This window comes from Centropristis striata, chromosome 22, assembly GCF_030273125.1.
Source record: "Centropristis striata isolate RG_2023a ecotype Rhode Island chromosome 22, C.striata_1.0, whole genome shotgun sequence".
NCBI lineage: Eukaryota > Metazoa > Chordata > Actinopteri > Perciformes > Serranidae > Centropristis > Centropristis striata.
This window is the reverse complement of record NC_081538.1, coordinates 18001404-18022042: the sequence shown is the minus strand read 5'-3', so window position 1 is coordinate 18022042 and position 20639 is coordinate 18001404. Positions and strand designations below refer to the sequence as shown.

The 20639-nt window shown below is 42.3% G+C and overlaps 1 protein-coding gene across 1 annotated transcript in view; it reads left to right on the top strand.

Moving 5' to 3' along the window:
- Nucleotides 1-6724: 6724 nt before the first annotated feature.
- Nucleotides 6725-20639, top strand: part of nav3 (neuron navigator 3) — a 248969-nt gene continuing 235054 nt past the window's right edge. The window contains 1 exon segment of the mRNA XM_059325699.1: nt 6725-7192. Coding sequence (XP_059181682.1) covers nt 6938-7192 — 255 coding nt within the window. The 5' untranslated portion in view covers nt 6725-6937.

Genomic DNA, 20639 nt, shown 5'->3' with positions numbered 1-20639 from the left:
ATGAATTTTTTTTTTACATGTTTGAGTCACTACTTGCCAACAGTGTATCTGTTTTCATTATGTTTCTGATTCTCAAGTACGTATATGCACCATGAAATACATGTGCATACTACACATTTACAATATTAACCTTTACTTCCAATACTTACAGACATTCCACTGCATTTAATTCCACACTTTTCTTTCGTAACTTCTTTAATTGAATGCATTTCTGTTGTGGCATTGGAGGTTCTACTTCAGTGACTTTTATTGCCAATATTGGAGGCAAACAAGTATACACAATTAAAGAGCAATCCATGTGAGTAACTGTTCAATAAACAAGAGAATGGATGTTTACCCACATGCTCATCAGAATATAAATGACTAAATAATGATCAAACTTTCAGAACCCTAATTATCTGACTAGTGTGAATGTATCTGACACAAAAGGTTACTTCCAATTGATAACACAAAGTTTTCATCCTAAATTCCCAATAAGAAGTCATTGAAAGCATCTGATGTGGATGAACATTTGTAGAAAGGAGCTAAAAGGAGGCCATATTTTCCATGATGCTCTAATGTTTTCACTTGAATACGTGTTTTTTGCGTGGGTGGTTGACCGCGGAGAAGCCAAAGGTTGACTGAGGAGCAGGAATCTATGTGTGAATCCTGAAGCGTAGATCCAGAGAAAGGATGAAAGTGAATGTGTGTTTATGTCCTCCCGGGTCATGCTTGATGTATGTTAATGGCACATGCCTGTGTTCACTGAGCCGCTGTACATGCCTTTGTATGCTCAGCCACCTCTTTGTTGTGTATGTGCCAGCTCGAGTGTGTGTTTGTTTTATTTTCCATGTTGTCTGACGTGCGGTTGACTGATAGCATTCAGAGTGCTGACAGGTCCAGGTGCGTGACAATCTAACCAGCCTCCCGGGGGGATGTGTTTATACTCTGTGTGTGTGTGTGTGTGTGTGTGTGTGTGTGTGTGTGTGCGTGTGCATGCTGGGAGGGTGTAAGGTGTCTGACCTCTCTTATCTCCAGCACCCCGGCGTGTTTGTTTTCACAGCCACAGCACAGACCCGGTGCTGACGTCATGTGACCCTGGGCGGTATCTTTCATATAAACCGCACACACATCAACCAGTGCAGGTTACCAGCCATCCACCCACTGCCTGGAACAGATAATAAACACATGACATTATTGATTCCATAAGCCAGAAATATCTGTTATTCCTACTGACTGAACTGCTAGACTTCAAACCATAGTGCATTGACACAAACATCACGAAGGAAGGATACATACTAGGGCTGGGCGATATGGACCAAAAGTCATATCCCAAGATATTTAGACTGAATATCGATATACGATATATATGCTGATACTTTTATCGCAAAGTAAGAGCAAATGTTCAGTCAAAGTCAAAGCCAAATATGACATGTCACAAGTAGTTTTATTGAAACCGTTTATTTAAGTGAACATAAATACTTTATAACAACAGAAATACCTTTTTTTTTTTTTTTTAAATCAAAGCTCCATAAAGTGTGCATTTAAATGAAAAAAAAAAATCTAAAGTAAAAGCCGCAGCCTGCCTGGAGCAAGGATCACAGCAAATTTAAACTATATCGATATATGTGACACGGTCTAATTCCATATCACATTTAAAAATATATCAATATATCTTTTATAGCCATATATTGCCCAGCCCTAATACATTCTGAAGGATTTGTTTTTTAGCACAACACCTGCCATTATAAAACTGAAGCTGGAGAGCTGGAGTATGTGTCAGAAGCTGCTTTTGGAGCACTTAGCAAGTGTGTCAACCTCCCTCTCTCCTTGACCACCACCTCCACCTTCTGCCTCCCCTCAGCTGGAATGTGTTCCATCTCCAACAGATATTTAGCGGCGGTTTTGCCGGAAACCTAGAATAGGGAAGCTTTGCTGGGCAGCCTACACAGAAATAGTCACCGGAGCTTAAATGTAGGTGCAGTGAAGTCTCTTTTCATGTCTTGCCAAAATAGGACGCAGGCATTTTAACCCTCTGAACCCCACAACACGTCAGCAAGTTTAAAAGACATGTTTTTTATGAAAAGAATCATCAAAATGACTCCATTCATCTTTGCCATAAAGTATTAAAATAGAATTTTCAGTTGGAAATACAATAATCTGATGGTCCTTGAATGAATCATGTCTGACTAATGCTTGCATAAGGAAAAGTAACCAAAGCTTAAAATAGTTATATTTCATCTAAATCACAACATTCTGTGTGTCTCATTTAAAATGTTGCCAAGAATAAACCATATTCATTAACAAGGTCCTTTAAAAAAAATTTAATTCTGTGTTTCTCAGTGCAACTTGTAAGCCATTAATGACTCGACTGAGACCAACAATCATGTGACAAAAAAATCTGTGAAACTCCAACTGAACTGCAGGGTGTTTACACAGACCAGAGAAGAGGGGACAAGCGAGGTTGTAAAGATTTAAATAGTTCAATATTTATAGCATGGGCATTTTTTCCCAATATTGGTAACACTTGTTGGCTCTTTGAAAAATGTTGCGTATATAGATAGATTTATTGTTTTACATATTTCAAAATAAAAGATTTATTATTCAACTTGTATTTTTTTTTCAGTGTTTATTATTTTAAACCATTATAATGGTGTTATACTGCATAAAAAAATGTTTCTTCTAGCCATCATTGTGCTGGTTTCATTGATGTGCAGGACTTATATATATATATTGCTGTGAAATACAAGGCAGAGGATTCAGAGGGTTAACAACAGGCGTCTTAAATTGCTGTAAAAATGCCTTTGTCTGCTTATTTAGTAATTTATTTTACATCTTGTTAGACATGTTGTCCCTACTGTTCTAAAAATGACTATACACTTTGGTTTGCTGTGTTACTTTCTTGTCTTGGTTGTGACCAATTGTTCAGACCCAGTTTTAGATTTGACAGGACCTAATCTTGGAATATACTTGGACTCAGCAGAGGTGGTCCTCCACTGATTGCTTTACAGTCTGGCTGCCACATATTCTGAAATATTACTCAGAGATGAAAACAAAAGTTGAGCAATTCATTCAGCATACAGTGTGATGATTTAATCTCCTCCCAGTGATATCCATTCCATTCTTCACCTCACCCTGTCCTTTCCACATTTTAACCATGACACAGTTGATGTTACACTATTTATAGAGAAGTGGTCGGCCCGGTAGCCAAACATAAGGGTGCAGGCCTGCCCAACACCATGTGTGAGGATGGAAGTGAACCTGAGACCTGCTTTGCCGATGTTGACTTTGGAGCGTTCCACTGTTGTTAAACGAGTAACTTTGAGCGATGTATTACAGCGGTGGCCTTTTTACCTGCAGATAGCAGAAACGCTCTTATTCCCGCTGGGCATTTTTGCAGCGTAAGGTGATTATCTCCAGAAACCGACTAAAAACAGGGGGAAGTGAATGGTTTTCTTAAGAACTCTCTGAGGTTTGGTGCAGGCTTGTTTCGTCTCAGAACCCCAGGGATGGGAGCTCGTCAGAGACGGGTTTCCCGACAGTTCCAGGCAAAGCTGGATGGCCGCCAAGTGTGCTTCCAATCCGTGCAGCTCGCCAGGCAGCAGCAGTAGAAGTCGAGGCTGGACTTGCGCCATTCATTCACGTGGTATCCTGTTGTTTTAGGCTTGTCATGATAGCCCCTGGTGCGTGATTGAAAACATGTTGGAGTAGCTGGTGCTATTCTGGGCCGGGGGAAGCAGCGTCCCTATTAAGGCAATTGACTGTCAAAGGCATCGAGGCGGTATGAAAGTGAGTAGAAGAGGAAGCAGTGGTGTGTAAAGTAATCATGTCGTACTTAACTGATTTCTACAAGGAATATTTTACCTTGACCTTCTTGTACAAGTCACACTCAGCTCAAAACAAAAAGGGGCCTGATGGAGGGAGGTAGTTTTAGATGTTGTGATTTTCCTGCTAAGATTTGTGAGACAAGCCCCGTGTTTGCTTTCCCCTGCTCATTTTATTGGACGATGCCGTGTTTAAAAGTTCCGGTTTGCCGTGACACTGCAATGTGCCCCTCTGATTCCAGCACATCTCCTCGCCTCTCTAAACTGAACCAGATGGAGCCTTTCCATATAAAACTTTCACTCCCTTTTATGTCTCGTACAGAGCAAGGAGCTCTTAGAAAAAAAGTGGGGAAATTGCTACATGTCATATTGTGTCCATTTAATGCAGTCCAAATGCAGTGTGGCCCATCTGTCTCTCACCATCCAACAAAACATTTGATAGAAAACATGTAGTTTCCGATGCTGTGTACAGCTGAAGTCTTTGAAGAAATCCTCCTGCACATATTTATATCTGTCCTGCATTAATCCTGCTATTCTTTCTGTAATATCACAAACGGAAACATAAAACTCTCCCTGAAACCAACTAAGAACACATTCTTGAAGAAAATTGACATTCAGGATGTTCAAATCCTGATCCCATATTTACATCGATGGGTACTATCCTCTAGTGCCCATAGTTATTATGATGAGAGCAAAGGAGAAAGTCATGTGACATAGTATAACGAGCGACAAATTCTGTGGAGGCAGAAACTCAGGGTGGATTGCTGGATAAAAGAAATACGGGACTTTGACCAAGGAGACAGGGTTTTCGTGTTCCCTGTAAAAATTGAGTTATTAAACTTGCATAACATGTTGACATCATGTACATAATGTGGGTTATGTAACAAACATATGTATTTCAACCTAAACAATGATCTTTTTCTAAACCTAGTAGTAGTTGTTTTGGTGCCTGAACCTAACCGAACAGTAACGATTTTGCTATGAGGATGTGTTGATCTCGTCACCGGTTCATGTGGGTTGGTGGACTGGTTGGATTATTTTGGAGGGGAATGGTAAGAGATATTTTAAGTATTTATATTTTCTATTTACTGCTGTGGTTGTCATGTTTGTGAGAGATGCTGTCAGCCTACTGCTCTTCACACCAGGGAGTATATACCTCTTTTTCTTGTTGCAGAAAATCCGCCTGAAGTTGGTTTTACAAACTTTTACGAACCATTAATAATGTATTAACATTGGGCTTATCCATTATGTCAGCACCCATCACGTTTTATTTAGATGATGATAAATACAAACAGACATAACATTAAGCAAATTCTATCCTATTTTTAATGAATGAAGCTGGTTTAGTATTAGTCAGCATCTGCCCAAATGCCCAAGAAATGACCTCTACCTGTCCAAAGCCCTCTACCTGTCCAAAGAAATCTACCAACACACTTTCAAACTGTTTTTCCTTGAAGACATCCATGGTGGTGCACTCAGCTGAAAACATGAAAAGTGGCACAAATAGATCAAATAACGCCTGTACAGCCACTGTGCAAAGGTGTCAGTCACAGGCCCACCAACTCTAACACTGGAAAGGTGCAGAAGAAAGGTGTTTCAGATTCATCCGAGCACACTGTTTGGAGCAAAATGAGGCCAAATGAGTGTGTATTGGATCCAGTCACTGCTGCCAAATTCATGTTGAAGCCTAAAGAGATAATTCATGGGGCTCTAGTGTCCGAGTTCTGGGTGGTTCCAATCATAGAATAGATAGTCCCAGTGAGTTGGTAGGGTCATGAAACTACGTGTGCGTATCAAGAAACAAAATAGTGCCAAGTAAAGTTGGTTTCTGGCATGCATGAAGACCATTGTTATGTGGTGGAATGGTGATCTTTTAGTGTACAAGTAGGTTGTGGAGTAAAACCTTGTAGTTTTGTGACAATTTTCAATTTGCCAGATCTATTCTATGATCAGAACCATCCTGACACTGGAGCTCGCCAAGTAAGCTAATCGCCTTGCATCCACTACAAGACTGTAAGTCAGTATTTCATACAACCCGAATGTCCAAAATCTGGAACTATCCCTTTAAGACTTCTGGCACCTGCTGAAGTGGTACTGAAACACACAAGTAAGTAACAATGAAAACTATAGCAACAATTAGATATCTTTCTGCAAGACATGTGAACTGGATGAGACTGTTTTTTAGTTTCATTGTTTCCATTCAGGAAGAATGGGAGAGAGACAGAACACTCTCCAATCTGAGGCAACAACAAGCTCAGCAGTAGAAACCAGTTGAGCAACAACCAAACTTGCAGTCTGGTACCTGATTAAAGGACAAGGAAAAAAAGACAGCTCTAAGAGCTTCCAACAGCTGATCACACTGGAATTCTCCTGAAATAGTCTTCTTCTTTTTTTCTTTTTTAGATTTCCCTTATTTTGTAACTCTTTTGGCTCCCCCCCCCCCCCCCCCCCCCCCCCCCCTCACATTTTTACTATTTCTCTCATCAAAGGGAGGGGCAAATCCAGATGTAGGAGAGAGTGTGTCTATTTCTAGTGTTCAGTGTTAGCGTGAGGGTAGAGAGGGAGCGAGAGAGAGAGAAGGGGGACAGAGAAAGAGAGCTGTTTTGACAGTTGTGTTGAGGAGCACTGAGCGTGCACATACACACACACACACACACACACACACACACACACACACACACACACACACACACACACACTCAGCCAGGTCTCAGTAATCACAGTTGTGCCGAGCGGTGGTTATACCTTCCAGAGGAGTTCACGCCCCCTTGAACTGTTTTGGCCGACTTTGTGGTATACTTCTGACAGAAGGAGAGAGAGAGGGAAGGGGAGGGGAGGAGTATTGCTTGTGGGAGGAGAAGGAGGAGGGAGTGAAAGGGAGGAAGGAGAAGCTTTCTCAGTTTCTGTGAGTCCTGCTTGCTGTGGGCTACAGAATGAGCGCAGTTGCTCTCCTCTCACTCTGAGAGGCAACTGCTGTTTTTTCTTTTTCTTTTCTTTTTTTTTTCTTCCTCTCCTGTGGCACACATCAGAAGGAGTCACTGCAGATCTGCTTCCTCTTCCTCACGGTACTTTTTTGGACCCCCGCCCCCCCCACTCCTTCCTACTCCTGTGTTATTATTTGCCTGGGAAGTACCATGCCGGTGGTTGGCGTCGCCTCCAAGCTCAGGCAACCCTCCGCGGTGGGCACCAAGCCAGTGCATACCGCTCTCCCCATCCCCAGTGCGGTCAGGGCGGCCACCTCGCAGGGCTACATGGCCCGGCAGCAGGAGCTCAGGGCAGGCGAGGGCGCCCCAGGGCTCTCCTGCCAGCTGTCCATCAAGTCCGAGTACAAGGAAAGGACACCTGAGGGGAAGTCCAGAGCGGAGACAGAGGAGAGCAAGATCTGCAAGGTTAGTGGAGATGACTCTTGCTGTTTAGTGCATCTGTGCGTGCAGGCGGCGTAGTGACACTCCACAGGTGTCAAGGATGAAAGAGCCAACAGTGTCAGGCTCTCTCTTACCCATCTTGGTTTCAGCAGGTGTTTGTCTGGCACACGGTGATGACTCAGAGTGTGCTACGGTGGGATGATGTCGCTGCTTTTTGATCATCAACTAAAAGGGGAAACTGGATGAGTAATGCATGGCTGTCAGTGTATTACCTCATCCTGCTGCCCATTCAGTCTGCACATCATTTACTAATATGTGTGTGTGTGTGTGTGTATGTGTGTGTAGTGGCAGGACAGGAGAGTTTACAGGTTGTGATTGTGTGTTTTGAAGTATTTAGTCAGGACTAATAAGATCCCTACCTGGGAGGAGAACCGAGTCTGCTCTTCTATGGAGAGGAAACTAACACAAGGGTAATGGGTGCTACCTGAGAAGCTCTAAAGATTAGGTGCATGGTCTGAATATTCTCTTTTCCTCCATTTTTCTCCTATTTCAGATAGATTACTTCCCCCTCGCTCCCATAGCATATTCTTAATACCCCCAGCAGTGACACAATGTTGCAGCTGGTTTGATAGACGCACAGAGATCACAGTTAAGTGCTTCACCATACTGAAATGCAGGCCTTGCCAAGTTTTTTGCAGAAATGTTTTTGGCTCAGTTTCTCAGGCTGCAACAGAGAAGGCGGGGTCCCTCCGTCCCGAGGAGGAAGGAGTTTTCAAAACTCCCCGCCAAGCAGTTCGAGCAGCCCCTCAGCCCGTCCCACATCCCACAACTGTCAGTGCACAAAGTGAAACTTTCCTGTTCGGCCGGTTGATCTCTCCTCCTCCCCTCTGCCCCTCTTTCTTCCGTTACAAGACACACACAAAAAAAGAAAAGACTCCCTGAACCTGATTCTTTTTCTTACTTTTGATACTGAACAAAGCTGCTGATTTTCCTCGTGACCTAGAGGAAACGTGGGCCGGAGACATCAAAGCGTGGGTCAACGCTCCCCTGCCTCTAAATCCTCCCAGTGTGTCCCTGACTGATTCCAAATCGCCTGCAGGGTGACTACAACAGGAGGGAGGGGGGGTTCATCATTAACCTGCTGCTGAACTGGCAACTTCAGCTTGACTTTCAGCTTGTTAACACCACTGAGACACAAGTATCTGGTTTGGCCCATTAAAAGGGACCCTTAGAGATTGTTTTGAAGGCTGATTTGTCAGTATCTGTCTCCAATTTGATTCTGAAAATGAAACCGGCTCGACCTTTGCCCTTCTTATTGTTGGTCGTTTGTTTGATTTGAGTCTTTTTTTAGTTTTTGTGCATGCAGCATCTGCTAAATGACCTGACATGTACACCCTACTATAGACCCTGTCCCTGGGAAGCTTGTAGGCAGACTGAACTGTCTTGCCTGCCCCAGCCTGTCGGTGTGGGAGAAGAATGGGTGGTATGGAGGGGGTAATTAGTCTGTCTAATTGTGTTTTGTAGTCCTTTAAGAGCTTTACTCTCCAGCCTTTCAGAGAGGAGAAGGTGGAGTAAATGCTGTCATTACTCCTTCACATTAACCAACACTCATGTTTAGTTTAGAGACTATTATCAAGCAGGATCAAGCGTAGGACTGTGTGTGTGCAGTGCGTGACTGCATGCTTGTTTGTGCACATGCAAACCCCCCGTATATACAATAGTCAGCATGTGTTGGCTTGTTTGCCCGTGGTTAAACATATCCTGACCCGGGTGGCTTTTGCAGCATTTTTTTTTTTTTTCATTTAAGATGCTGTTGATGGTGGAAAATTCCACCTGTCTGTTCAATAAAGAAGTTAATCATGACACATTTATTTTGTTATGGCAGGCTTGCAGAACAATGCGCGGTCAGCATAGCTGTGAAAAAGATTGAAACTCCGAGATTACCTAAATTCTAAGCAGTCAGAAGTGCAACAATCAGCATCACCCCGACGTTATTCCTGTGCCAGCAGAATGATCATGACACAAGAGCAAGCAAAATAAATACAAGGGTTAAGCGCTAAGCAAGAGAGGAAGAAGGGATTTGTTTTTGCTTTGGTGTGGTGTTTGCAGAAGACAGCAGGCCCTGATGTTGTTTTGAGCAAAGCCAAAAAGGAAGTCCAAGAGAATCTTTTCCAAGTGAAAGACAAGCTTGGCTAAAACAAATTTGATCTGCAGTTCAAGTCTGACACCGATGGCCCTCCACTGCGTTTGAATTGAGAGATTTCATATTTAACAGATGCAGCCATGGTGGAAGATGTATGACTGCTGTCTAACAGTGTATAAAGGGCACTATTAAGCTGCCTAGACAGGGTTACTTTTGGACAGCATACAGAATAAGTTCCAGCTTATCTCTCTGTATTAATAAAGCCTTACAGAATTGTGTGATAGATAATCGCTCAGATCCCCTCCACAATAGACTGCACCTAGTTTCACAGGAGTGTCCACAAGTTGTGTCTGCCTGTGCACAGGTGTTTGTTACTTTATACATGCAAATAAACTGACAAATTGTCATGGATACTGCAGGGCACAACAATTTTAAACAATATGCATATTGCATTGGCTTTTTTACTGAATTAACTTAATTCTATTAATTGCATTTAAGTCAGTATGCATTTGTGGCATTTATATGATGGATTGGAACTTGCACATACTCTATAGCTGTCACATGACAACGTATATACAGTAATAATTCATGTAGATGGTAATCCGGGTGTGTTTCTGCTAGAAATGGCTTGATAACACTTTGTCTCATACTGCAAGCTTGGATATCTGCTGATACAGATACCAATCCAATCTTTTTCTGTCTCTTTAACAACTGAGCTGCTAATAACACAGTTGCATGGATGCGCTTTGCTTAAAAAACATCATGCCCAAACTGTGAAACAAATCATCTTCAGCCCGAAAGGAAGAAATACATGACTCATGACTCAGTTATGCAATACTGCTGCTTCTTTTTTTATTTAAACTTGTTTACACAGTTGCTCATCTGTGTTACTCATGACGCATCGCTCTTTACAGAATGCTGCTCATAGTTTAGTTAGTACTGACATGATGGATGGATGGATCATATCAGATTTGGCAAGTAGTGGGCCAATAGTTTCCTAGAAACAACAGCCTTTGGGTACATGTAGATAGCTAGATTACCAAAAACTAACATGTACAAAGCTTTGTACCACAGTGAGAGACACCTGAAATAATTCTTCCGAAGTGTTGTGGGATTGTAGCTGCCTTCTGCGAAAGACATCCTGATGGCATCACATAACTTTTCATTGTGATGCAGCTAATCACTTTGCTTTAAGTTTTGTCTGGCAAACTTACACGACTGTTGCACAGCTCTCACAAACATTAGCAGGTGTTAGTGTGAACCTGGAGTTTCTTGGGGGGGTGTTGTGCCATACCTGAACCCTTCCCGAGGCCTCCCATCTTAATCCGTCCATAATTTTGGGCTGTCAAGGACGCCCATTCCCACTCTGTGATGAAGACGAGGACAAGGCAAGACATTTGCTCTTCCTGTTGTACTCTCCTCTGACACTTCACATCAGTCACTGCCTCTGGCACTGCTGGATGATGAGCTGGAATGAAGAGCTTATCTGACTCGACTGGGCTTTAATGAAGTGTCAGTGCCGCCATCACTGATGGGGAATTATCTTGTGCATCAAGAGTTCTGGCGGCCGTCCAAATCTCACAGCCCAGGGATTTATTTAGTGGGTAATTTAGAGTTCTTGAACTGAAAATTGCATCACACCTTTTTTTTATTAAATCTACAGTATAGAACAAATTATGTTGATTGGATTCATCTTTATTCATCCTTGAAGAATAATGTGAGCACTTATGAGATTTATCTTCAATTTGCTTCCCAGCAAATGATTAAAGTTAAACGTATTTAATAACCTGTCCCGCATTAAAAGTAAAAAACGTCCCAGAGACAAGCTCACTCCTCTAATCCGGGCTTTTCTTGGTCTTGACCCTGAGAATACAGCCAATTACTGGATCCAGCTCCCCAGTATGATGAAGGCTTGGTCAGGTCAGCATCCAAGCACCAATTAGTATAGCATTTAGAGTCACCACACTGTTTTATGTCACACTTACTTGCTCCATTCCCAAGAGCAAACTGTTTTGGAAACTCAAGTTGTGCCCTCCTTTTACAGGTCTCGTAACAAGAGTTGTGTTAAAAATACAATTTGTACAACTTCATATCCTTCTATAAGACACTAGAGGTAATTGGGTGCAGGGTAAAGGCACGAATAAGGTATGTATAATAACAGAAGTGCAGACTGTAAAGTGATTCTAAAGATATCTTTCTGTGCCGTCAGTCTACCCTGACATGCCCTCTCTTGTGTCAACAGAATGGAGTCGTACTGTATATGGTGACTGTGCCTTTATCTCAGAAACTCGTTGTATATACCAGCCTTGACTGTCGCTATTTTTGCTGGCCTCTGATGTCACTGAAATGTTATGCCGGAATGCTGTTCGTCAAGAATAAGTACACAACTGTTTGGCGGAAGTGCGGATGAGTGCCAGACACACTCACTCACTTAGAGAACAAAAAACATCCTGTTGATTCTCTTCCTGTGTGTGTGTGTGTGTGTGTGTGTGTGTGTGTGTGTGTGTGTGTGTGTGTGGGTTGTGTGTGCGCACGTTGAGGAGAATAATCAGGATCTGTTGTATATTTTTCTTGTTTGGTGCATCTCCTGCTCTGGCCTGATAATGCTCCAGGCAACAACATGGGTGGGTTCAAAGTCGGAAAGTGAGGTGGAGTGCCTCAGGGAATGATGTCGGGGTCCAGTGAATTTGAGTGAGTGAGTAGAATGTAAACAGACCTCCGCTTCCCTCTGTCTCTTTTCTCTGGGTGGGCCTGTCACTGTCTGTTTCTCTTGTCCTCTTTCTCTCTTTTTTCTGTTTTTATGCCTGTGTCTGCATGCTGGGTCTTCATGCACACAATGACTGAATTATTGCTAATGCTCCACAAAGCATTCAAGCCTTTTTTCAGGTTCTTTTTCAAGCAATAGCTCCCTAGGAAGTCATATCATTTGATATATAATAATCACACAAATGAAATGACAAGAATAAAGATACGTAGGGTTGCATGACTTGATCATACCATCCTGCATGTAGCCTATAATATTTAGCGTGCAAATGCATTTTGCACATACAACTAAACTTAGTTCTGCCATCACAGTCACTTATGATCAACATTTATGTTTATTAGCTTGATTACAGTGACATTTGCATCTGTTATGACCTCAGCATTTGGAGTGATTTAAAGGAATTAAATGAATAGGAAACATGTGGAATATTAGATAATTTGTACAAGTCATTTGGACCAAATTTAACCACAGTTTTTACAGTGATGCATTTATGGGTTTTGTCCAGCACATCGGTGGTCAAAGCGTGCTCTGTCTGTGCTGGCTCTCGCTCAGCTCTCGCTCTTCCCCCCTTGAGTGGCTCTGACACTGCTGAAACAACAGAGAGGACAGAGGGGGCCAACTTGTTCCAGCAGAGGGAGGAGGAGGAGGGGTGTTGGATGGGATGGGTTGTCTGAACGTGTCCTAGTCATGGGTGGTCTGACTCGCCGTGTGCCGGACTCCATATCTGGAAGAGAAGTCGTGAGGGAGGTGTGAACGCTAACGAGCAGGAAGAGCGGCGCTGTTATATTTGCACGCCTTCCATCCAACGAGTAAAACATTGTGATGGGACTGGAGTGCCTTTTAGGCTCTCATTGATACTAAATTGCATTCTTGAAAAGAGAACCACAACTTCTTGAAGTTAAGTATAGAATAACATGAGGGTTGGCATGAAAATTGCCGTGGTTGAAACCGCTGACAGGCATAACAAAAGGATGCAGGGCTCGTTCAGTGTTTGTCATAATCTCTGTGTTGTTGCTGCCTCTCTGCAGTCGTCTGTCCTTGCAACTTTAGTAGCAGTGGCAGCATGAAGGTCAACAGTCTGTGGTCTGTTCAACCAATCAGAAGTAATGTGTTAACAGGGGAGTCCACCCCAGCTCACTTGGCCTGATCCAAGTTGGAAACATGGCAGTGATTTTTGTTCTCACACATGATTTTTGAACCATAAGATTATCAAATTAAAGAAATGTAAGAGATCTGATTATGTTAACATATGTTGCAGCTGTATGAATACCACTAATGTGATTCACTCCCCCCTTTTTTTTTTTTTTTTTTTGCATTAGTCCGTTCATTTCTTCGACATTCCCCCACACTGCTGAGATTCCTTAATGACCCCTGGGTCCGAATTGGGAAAATATTTGAGACAATATTATGCTTTCCAATGCTCTCTCTCCCTCCTTCTCCCTGTGCCTTTTGTCTCACACACAGTATTTCATTGCCTTTTCGTGCCGCGGGGAGTCTGCTGTCGGCCGCCGTGTTTCAATCTTGGAGTGAGAACACACAGAGCGGCTGGTGTTTACAGTACAGCCACACCGGTTAAAAATACCCTCCCCTGGAAGTACAGTCATAGTGTTCACTCAAAACACCAAGAAAAATAAAACTCGGTGCAAAACAAGTTCAAGTACATGAGTGCAGCAGGGAAACATTTTTAGGTAGAAACTCATGAAGTATTCTATGACAGCTGAGGCTTAATTTTTCTTAACTAGAGGCTGGAATAAGCAAATTTTGACACTTTAACTGCTGAGTTACAGCTGTCAGAAGTGCAGTACGTTGCGCAAGGACTTTTAAAATTCACAGCAGCTTGCACTTGGGTTTTTTGTCTCCACACACTCTTTCCAGCCCAAGGCCCCAAAACCAGTGAGATTAAAGCAAACAAAGCCTCCCACCTCCCTATTATTGTCTCATCATATTCTGAGCTTTCTCTCTGATGTTTCTAACTCTGTTTTTGAAAGGCATCGTGGCATTGATTGGGTGCAAGAAAGTGTGAAAGAAAGTCACCCTGCTCCCATGAAGAGGCTGGTACAGCACATGCACATACACACACATGCACGCACAGTCTTGCTCCAGGGCTTCTGCTAGTTCAAAGGTAGACTTGCTAAATGATCCAGGAGAGGGACGGTTCACTTGTTTGTTCTTTAATACCATAAAAGAACAAACATGGAGAGGCAAAAGGAGCATGCATTAGAGACAAACTTCTTACATTGTTTCGTGTTTATCTGATTTTGTTGTTTATGTTGAAGAAACTTTAGCAGGATTTGTGACTACAGACAGAGAGGGTGTTCAAACCTACAACTTTTTAAGTTGGGGCAACGTTACTGCTACCTATGTTAGCTTCTATAATTTAGGGTAAACCAATTACACGTTTGTGGCTATGTAAACATTCACAGTGCCATGGATATGTATCACTACACCTCAAACCTGATTGACAGGTCCCTGTGGTATCGACCTGTATATCACAAGGCAGCCACGCCGTAAAGCATGCCTTGCTTTATCGTCTATTTTACTCTGAATGTGAATATATCTTACAACATGAAAATCATGCTGTATTTAAGAAGAATTGAAACTAGTGATTGAGGTCATGAACTCATTAGGAAAATGTTTACTGAGATAATAAATCAAGTTAAAAGTAGGTTAATTTTCTCATAGACTGCTATACAATAAAGCTTCTTTTGCAACCAGTGAAGTCACCTCTGCAGGTTATTAGGCAGAATGCAGTTTTAAGGCTCTTCTGCATTGGCTTCTACTACTTCTTTGACACAGTCTATGGGTCCAACAGGTGTCTCATAGTGCCTTTCTGTTTAGAGTTACAACTCAGTGCCAAAAGTCGTTTTTTTTGTTTTGTTTTTTGGTAAATCAAGCATTTCAGCAACAAATGTCTTCCCTGACACTATACTGTGTCTGATTTGTCCTCATGTGGAACACTTCACCCACCTGATGTTCATATAAGGTTACTGTAAGGTCACCAGAGAGAGACAAACACACAGACACAGACACACACACACACACACACACACACAGGGTGTTTTGAGTGTGTATTGGTGGTGGATCATCTTTACCTGCAGCTCATATTTCCTTCATTTGTCTCTCTTCAGCTGTCTGTCAGCGGTCCCTCTGTCTACTATGTTTTCTTTGCGTCCTCTCCTATCCTTCCTTTATTCTCCCTCAATCCCTTCTTTTCACATCTTTCCAACACTTCTTTTTTCCACTCCGTCTCCTGTCACTGTCTTTTTGCTCTTTCCCATTCCCTGCATTCCTCTCTGAGTCCTTCCCTGGCCTGCTTTTTCTGTCTCTCCTCACTGGAGCCTTCCTCTAATTCCACTCCCTCCAACTGACTTACTGGTATTTTCCTTCGACCTTTAGTCCCCCTTTCTCTTTGTCATCCTTTCCCCATCATCTTTTCCTCCACCTTTCTCTATCTCTCTCTTACTTCTTTCTCTGTCTATCTTTTACTTTTGTGATATTCATAATGAGAAAAGCAGCAGGAGAGAGTTAACACACACCTGGCCCAGTTCTGTCTCTCCAGCTGTCACAGATAACCTTTCCTCTGCTGAACGAATAGGTCACTCTTCTCCTCTCTCTTCTTCCTTACCTCCTCCTCTCACTCTTCAATCACTTAAAAAAAAATCTTTATCTCTGCAGCATGTCTTACTGAAACCCAGACAGCTGCAAAGGAAACATCTGGGAAAGTCACAACAACCGGTGTTAGAAGTGTCCGACCAAGAATGGACAGGGAGCAAACATCCTAACATATCCCATAACACATGCTAACAAGGGCCATCGCTCTGTGCATGTGTTGACTCCAGGCATGCACGGAGAATGATTGCTGATGTTATGAGTCAAGCCAGTGGTCTCTCTCTGTGGTATTGACTCACAGCTTACACAGCAGCGGTGGTAGATCACTAACTATCAACATGATAACCCTCTTTCATGAGGCATCTGGGATGAAAAGGGGTTCTTCTGGGAGTGACTGTCACTATTCAGATATTTACAGTGAAATGTACAGATGATGAGTGCGCTTATGGGTTTTTTCTAAAAGGAGCCGAACGGATATCTTTTAAACATTGTCGTTCCCTGCTGTAAGCAAGCACATTCACTACAATTTAGAGTAAACAAGGTCTTAATGAAGCAAGCACTGCACAGGAAATGCTTCTGGTCATGGAAAGTGAAGACAAAAAGAGAGCCACTTATGCCCCATAGTCCTCAAGAGTAATAATAACAATGAGAAATAGGAAAATACAATTGTAGTTTTATATTCAGATTTCCTCACCCTTGTTATTAAAATATATTTGAGGGGATTAAAGTCCCCCCCAACCTCCATTAGTGGACTTTGTTGCTCTTTATACAACTCCCCCTGACTTCTTCCTGTGTTCCCATCAAAATTACTACAGACACCAAAGCTGCTTGCTCAAATGACCTCTACAGACATTTTTTTTTGGAAGGGAAGACAGTCTGCCTCTTCCCTGTAAAACCTGTCTATTGCAAACCAGTGAGAGCTCAGAGAATAACACAGTAAGGAAATCTGTAATGACAAATGACTTAAACTGCAACAACTTTGGCAGAAAATTGTGTTTTCATGTAGAAACGCATCACTCATAAGAAGAAACTCATTGAGAAAATGTATTTGCAAGGCCTTTAAGTAGACCACCTTTAACTTAATAATCATCATTTCTGATGAAGATGATATTGCCACATTCTCCCATCTGGATAAAAAGGAGGATAGTTGAGGATAGTTCTGGATGAACTTAGACACATTCATATGTTTTCTAGTTTTAAAGTCAGGGCATGTGTGAAAAACCTAAGGGTATGACTCCAGCGCAAACGTCTTGTCGAGTAAAGCTCCTCAGTAAAAAAACAAACAGCGGTTTCAGTTGGTCGTTCCCAGGTGTGAATGTTTGTACCAGTTTTAATGTGAAACAAAACGCTGCTGAATAACAGCATCAATCATCCAACCATGGGTCACATTTAAGGGTTGACTCTTGGTTGTTTTTGATAAATAAATAGAAAACACAAACCAAACCTCAGACGCAGATGGCTGGATGAAAAGCTGGTTCTGGTGGGATACTGGGTGGTGGTTCATTGCTGTACCCTCCCTTGGCACAAGCTTTTACAGGGCGCTTAACAGAGCAAGCACACATGTTTTTTTGGAGCGGTTAGCCCTCACATTTAGACTCATCATTACCCACAACCAGCATCTATGTTCTCATTATTTTTCCACTTTTTTTTCAATCCAGACATGTCGGTTTTCTTATTTTCTACATTTTGTCTCTGTGAAGCTTATGTAAGGGCCAATAAAATGACAAATGGAAATCATTACTCTTTCTCATATATTTCTGTATGTTTACTCTGACTTGCAGCACCATGTGAGGAATTCTCTCGTGTGCATTTTTTGGAAGATTTTTCAAATTACCTTAAAAGTACACTGCAAATTATTTGTTGTTTTACCAAGATAAAAAAAACAACTTAGATTTAAAAGTGTTACATAATTTATCTTGTTTTAAGAATTAATTTCTTATTTTAAGCGTTCAACATGCTTATCTCTAGATTTAATATTCTTAATTCAAGAAATATTGTCAAGTGAAATTATCTGTCCATGCAGATAGAGAATTTCTCTCAGATTTAGTGTTTTTATCTTGTTTTTAGACACACCTTTTTTTTTGCAGTGTACTGTATGTGCATGCTTGTTTGGTTGGTGGCCCCAATAGGATCCAACCCCTGACCCTTGCAGTGGATTTATGTTGTCTTAGAAAAGGTCATCATGTCATCCACTACAGGTGGTACATTTAGTCTGAAGCAAAAAAAGACATCTTTAAAGGCAAAAACCCCTTCAAAAACACACATAGAAACATCCTTTGGCACCATTTGTTTTTATGTGAATTCAACTTTTAAACTCATCCATGAGGAACTTTCCCCTTGTTTTCCTTGTTGTAGAGAAATTAAAAATATAGTTTAGAAAGCCTGAGAGACTTCTATTCTGAAATGCAAGGCAGATGTCAATTGCCATTTCTAGTTTTATCCTGGCAGTACTGATGAGATGCTCGACTCCCAGAGGTGCTAGACTCGGAGGTTCTCGGAAAGTTCTTGCAGGTCGAGGCAGACTATAATGTAGTCATGAGGTCATAGGCTTACTCAGTGGTGCATGACCCCTCCAGCCTCTGGCCTGTCTGTTGAGCATTGTGGCAGCATTTGATGTGTCCATGGCCTTTTGGTAACAGTAAATCGAGTGTGAAACTGCATGTTGCAAGGCTGCAACTGGAGCCTTGTGGGTGCGTGTCTAAGTCTGTGCGTCTGTGTCAATAAAAATGAAATAAAATGAAATGAGGTCTTTTACAGTAATATAAATTATAAAGCAGTTTTTCAGTACTTGGAGGCTTGGTGGTTGAGTCTTTAACGTTCCTGTCTCACAGCGAGAAGAACTTGGACCTGATTCCTGGCCCTATTTTTTTCCTTTTTGTGGTTTGCGTGTTCACACCGTGTTCAAGTGTGTTGCCTCCCACAGTTTATAGACATGTAAGCTAAGTGCATTGGAGAGTCTCAATCACCCATAGGTATGATTATGCGTCACACTAAATGGCCATCCACTGTATGCCGGGTTACACACAGCCTCACCGCAACCTGGAATAGGAACTGGCAGATCAAGAACATGAATGAGTGATGAGTTTCCAGTGCACCCCATTATAATATACTTTAACCATATGTGTGGACTCCATGTTTTGGGAAGCACGGTCTTAATGAACTACATATATCCCATAGTTTCCTAATATACTGAATTGTCATGCCTGTTCTATTGTCCCTCTGTTGTCTTGATATTGCTCTGCCTCTGGGCTGCAGGTGGGCCTATTTTCCACCAAAGTGCAAAGCACCTCTCCATAAAAAAAAAGTCATTTCCGCCTCAACATCATAACCTTATTGCCTGTGCCATTCCACTGTATTAAGTTTGCCTATAAAGTGTGTTAACTCTGCCATTAATGAGTGTTAAACATGAACTACTGGCCCTTGACAGAGTCTCTAGAGATGGGCTGAAGTCTAATTCCACCCTCCCTTTCTTTCTTCCCCTTCTCCTCCCTCCATTGGCCTCCCCACATGGCCAACAAAGCTCTGCAGTTCGGGCCGCTGCAAGTTTTCTCACAGGGTAACTCTCTTGACACACATTGGAGTTTGGTTTTATTTACTGGCTGCTGTTGTTGTTGCTCCCACGTGAAAGCTCATACTCGCTTTTAACAACCCTGGGTTTTTTTGTTGATGCATCCTCTGAGGCTTTTTCAGAACTCTGCTCATTTCCTCTCCCAACCCAATGGCCTTGATTGTTGTCACTTAAACAAGCAACGGGTTTGTTGAATTGCATCTGCAACAAGGACAGTGGTATTGCCAAAACTTACAACCGCTGGAAGCCTGTTAATCTGTGATCTCTTCCCTCCCTGCTAAACAAGGCACAGTTTCTTCTCTACTGCTGTAGATGAATAGCACTCACTCTTAAGACTCATATTTTTGGTATAATCTCCTTAATGACGTAATGGCCCTCGTCACATGGTACAGGGGAGATGAACGGCATACAGAGAGAATCTTTGTCTCTGTCAATGCTGGAAGGTGGGTGCCTCAGTGAGGGTTGCATAGGTTGAAGTTTCAGGTCATACATTACCCCTTAAGGCAGATTTGTGGTGGTCCAGAAAGCTTGAGCAAATTAGCAAACATTTTCCCTCATAATCCCTTAATGATGAGGAAGGGCTGTCCGCCATCTTGGACTGAAGAGACTCATTACAGGAGTCGTGACTAAAGGACAAGAGGTTCCTTGTAGCAGCTACCAGGGTTCACATGCTAACAGGCCATATGCCAATAGCTTGCCTGACCAAAGTCAGCTGCCCCTTTAAAGATAAAAGACAAGAAGCTTTTGTATTGCTCTACAAAACTTTCCAATGATGTCTTCAAGCTATGCACAAAGTTTAGCCTCAAGAGTGAATCTTTTCTTTATGCAGTTGCATTTGTATTCTTGGGGCATTATATGATTTTATTAGAGAGTCAACAGTAGATGGATTGCAGGAAATGGGGAAAGACATTGGGGAATGGCATGCATTAAAGGTCGCCTGTAGTTTTTGTACCGGGGACATTGCAGCCCATGGCAGTACTTTAATCCTCAAGGCCACCAAGGTGTCCCTCCCGTCATTTTAAGTGATGCACTTATCCACAGAAAAACAAACAATATAATTATTGCAGTGTTACGTGTCACAGTTAATTGGCAGCAGTGAAGGGTAATTTGAAGACAATGATCATTTAGTGGCTGGGAGCGCTTTGAAAAGAAGCACAGGAGAGAACAGTGAAGGAGAGGGATAGAATGATTATTTGAGTGCAATTACAGTGAGTCAAGAGGATATGATTCATGTGGAGAAGCTCATGCAGGGTACTTTACCAAAAGACGAGCTGCCCATGACCAAAGCTGGCGTGTGACTCTGTTGTCCTAACTGGAGAGGGAAGGTCATTCCACCCTTGACGAACCTGGAAATAGAAGGGTTGAAAACACTCAGGCAAAAAGGGAA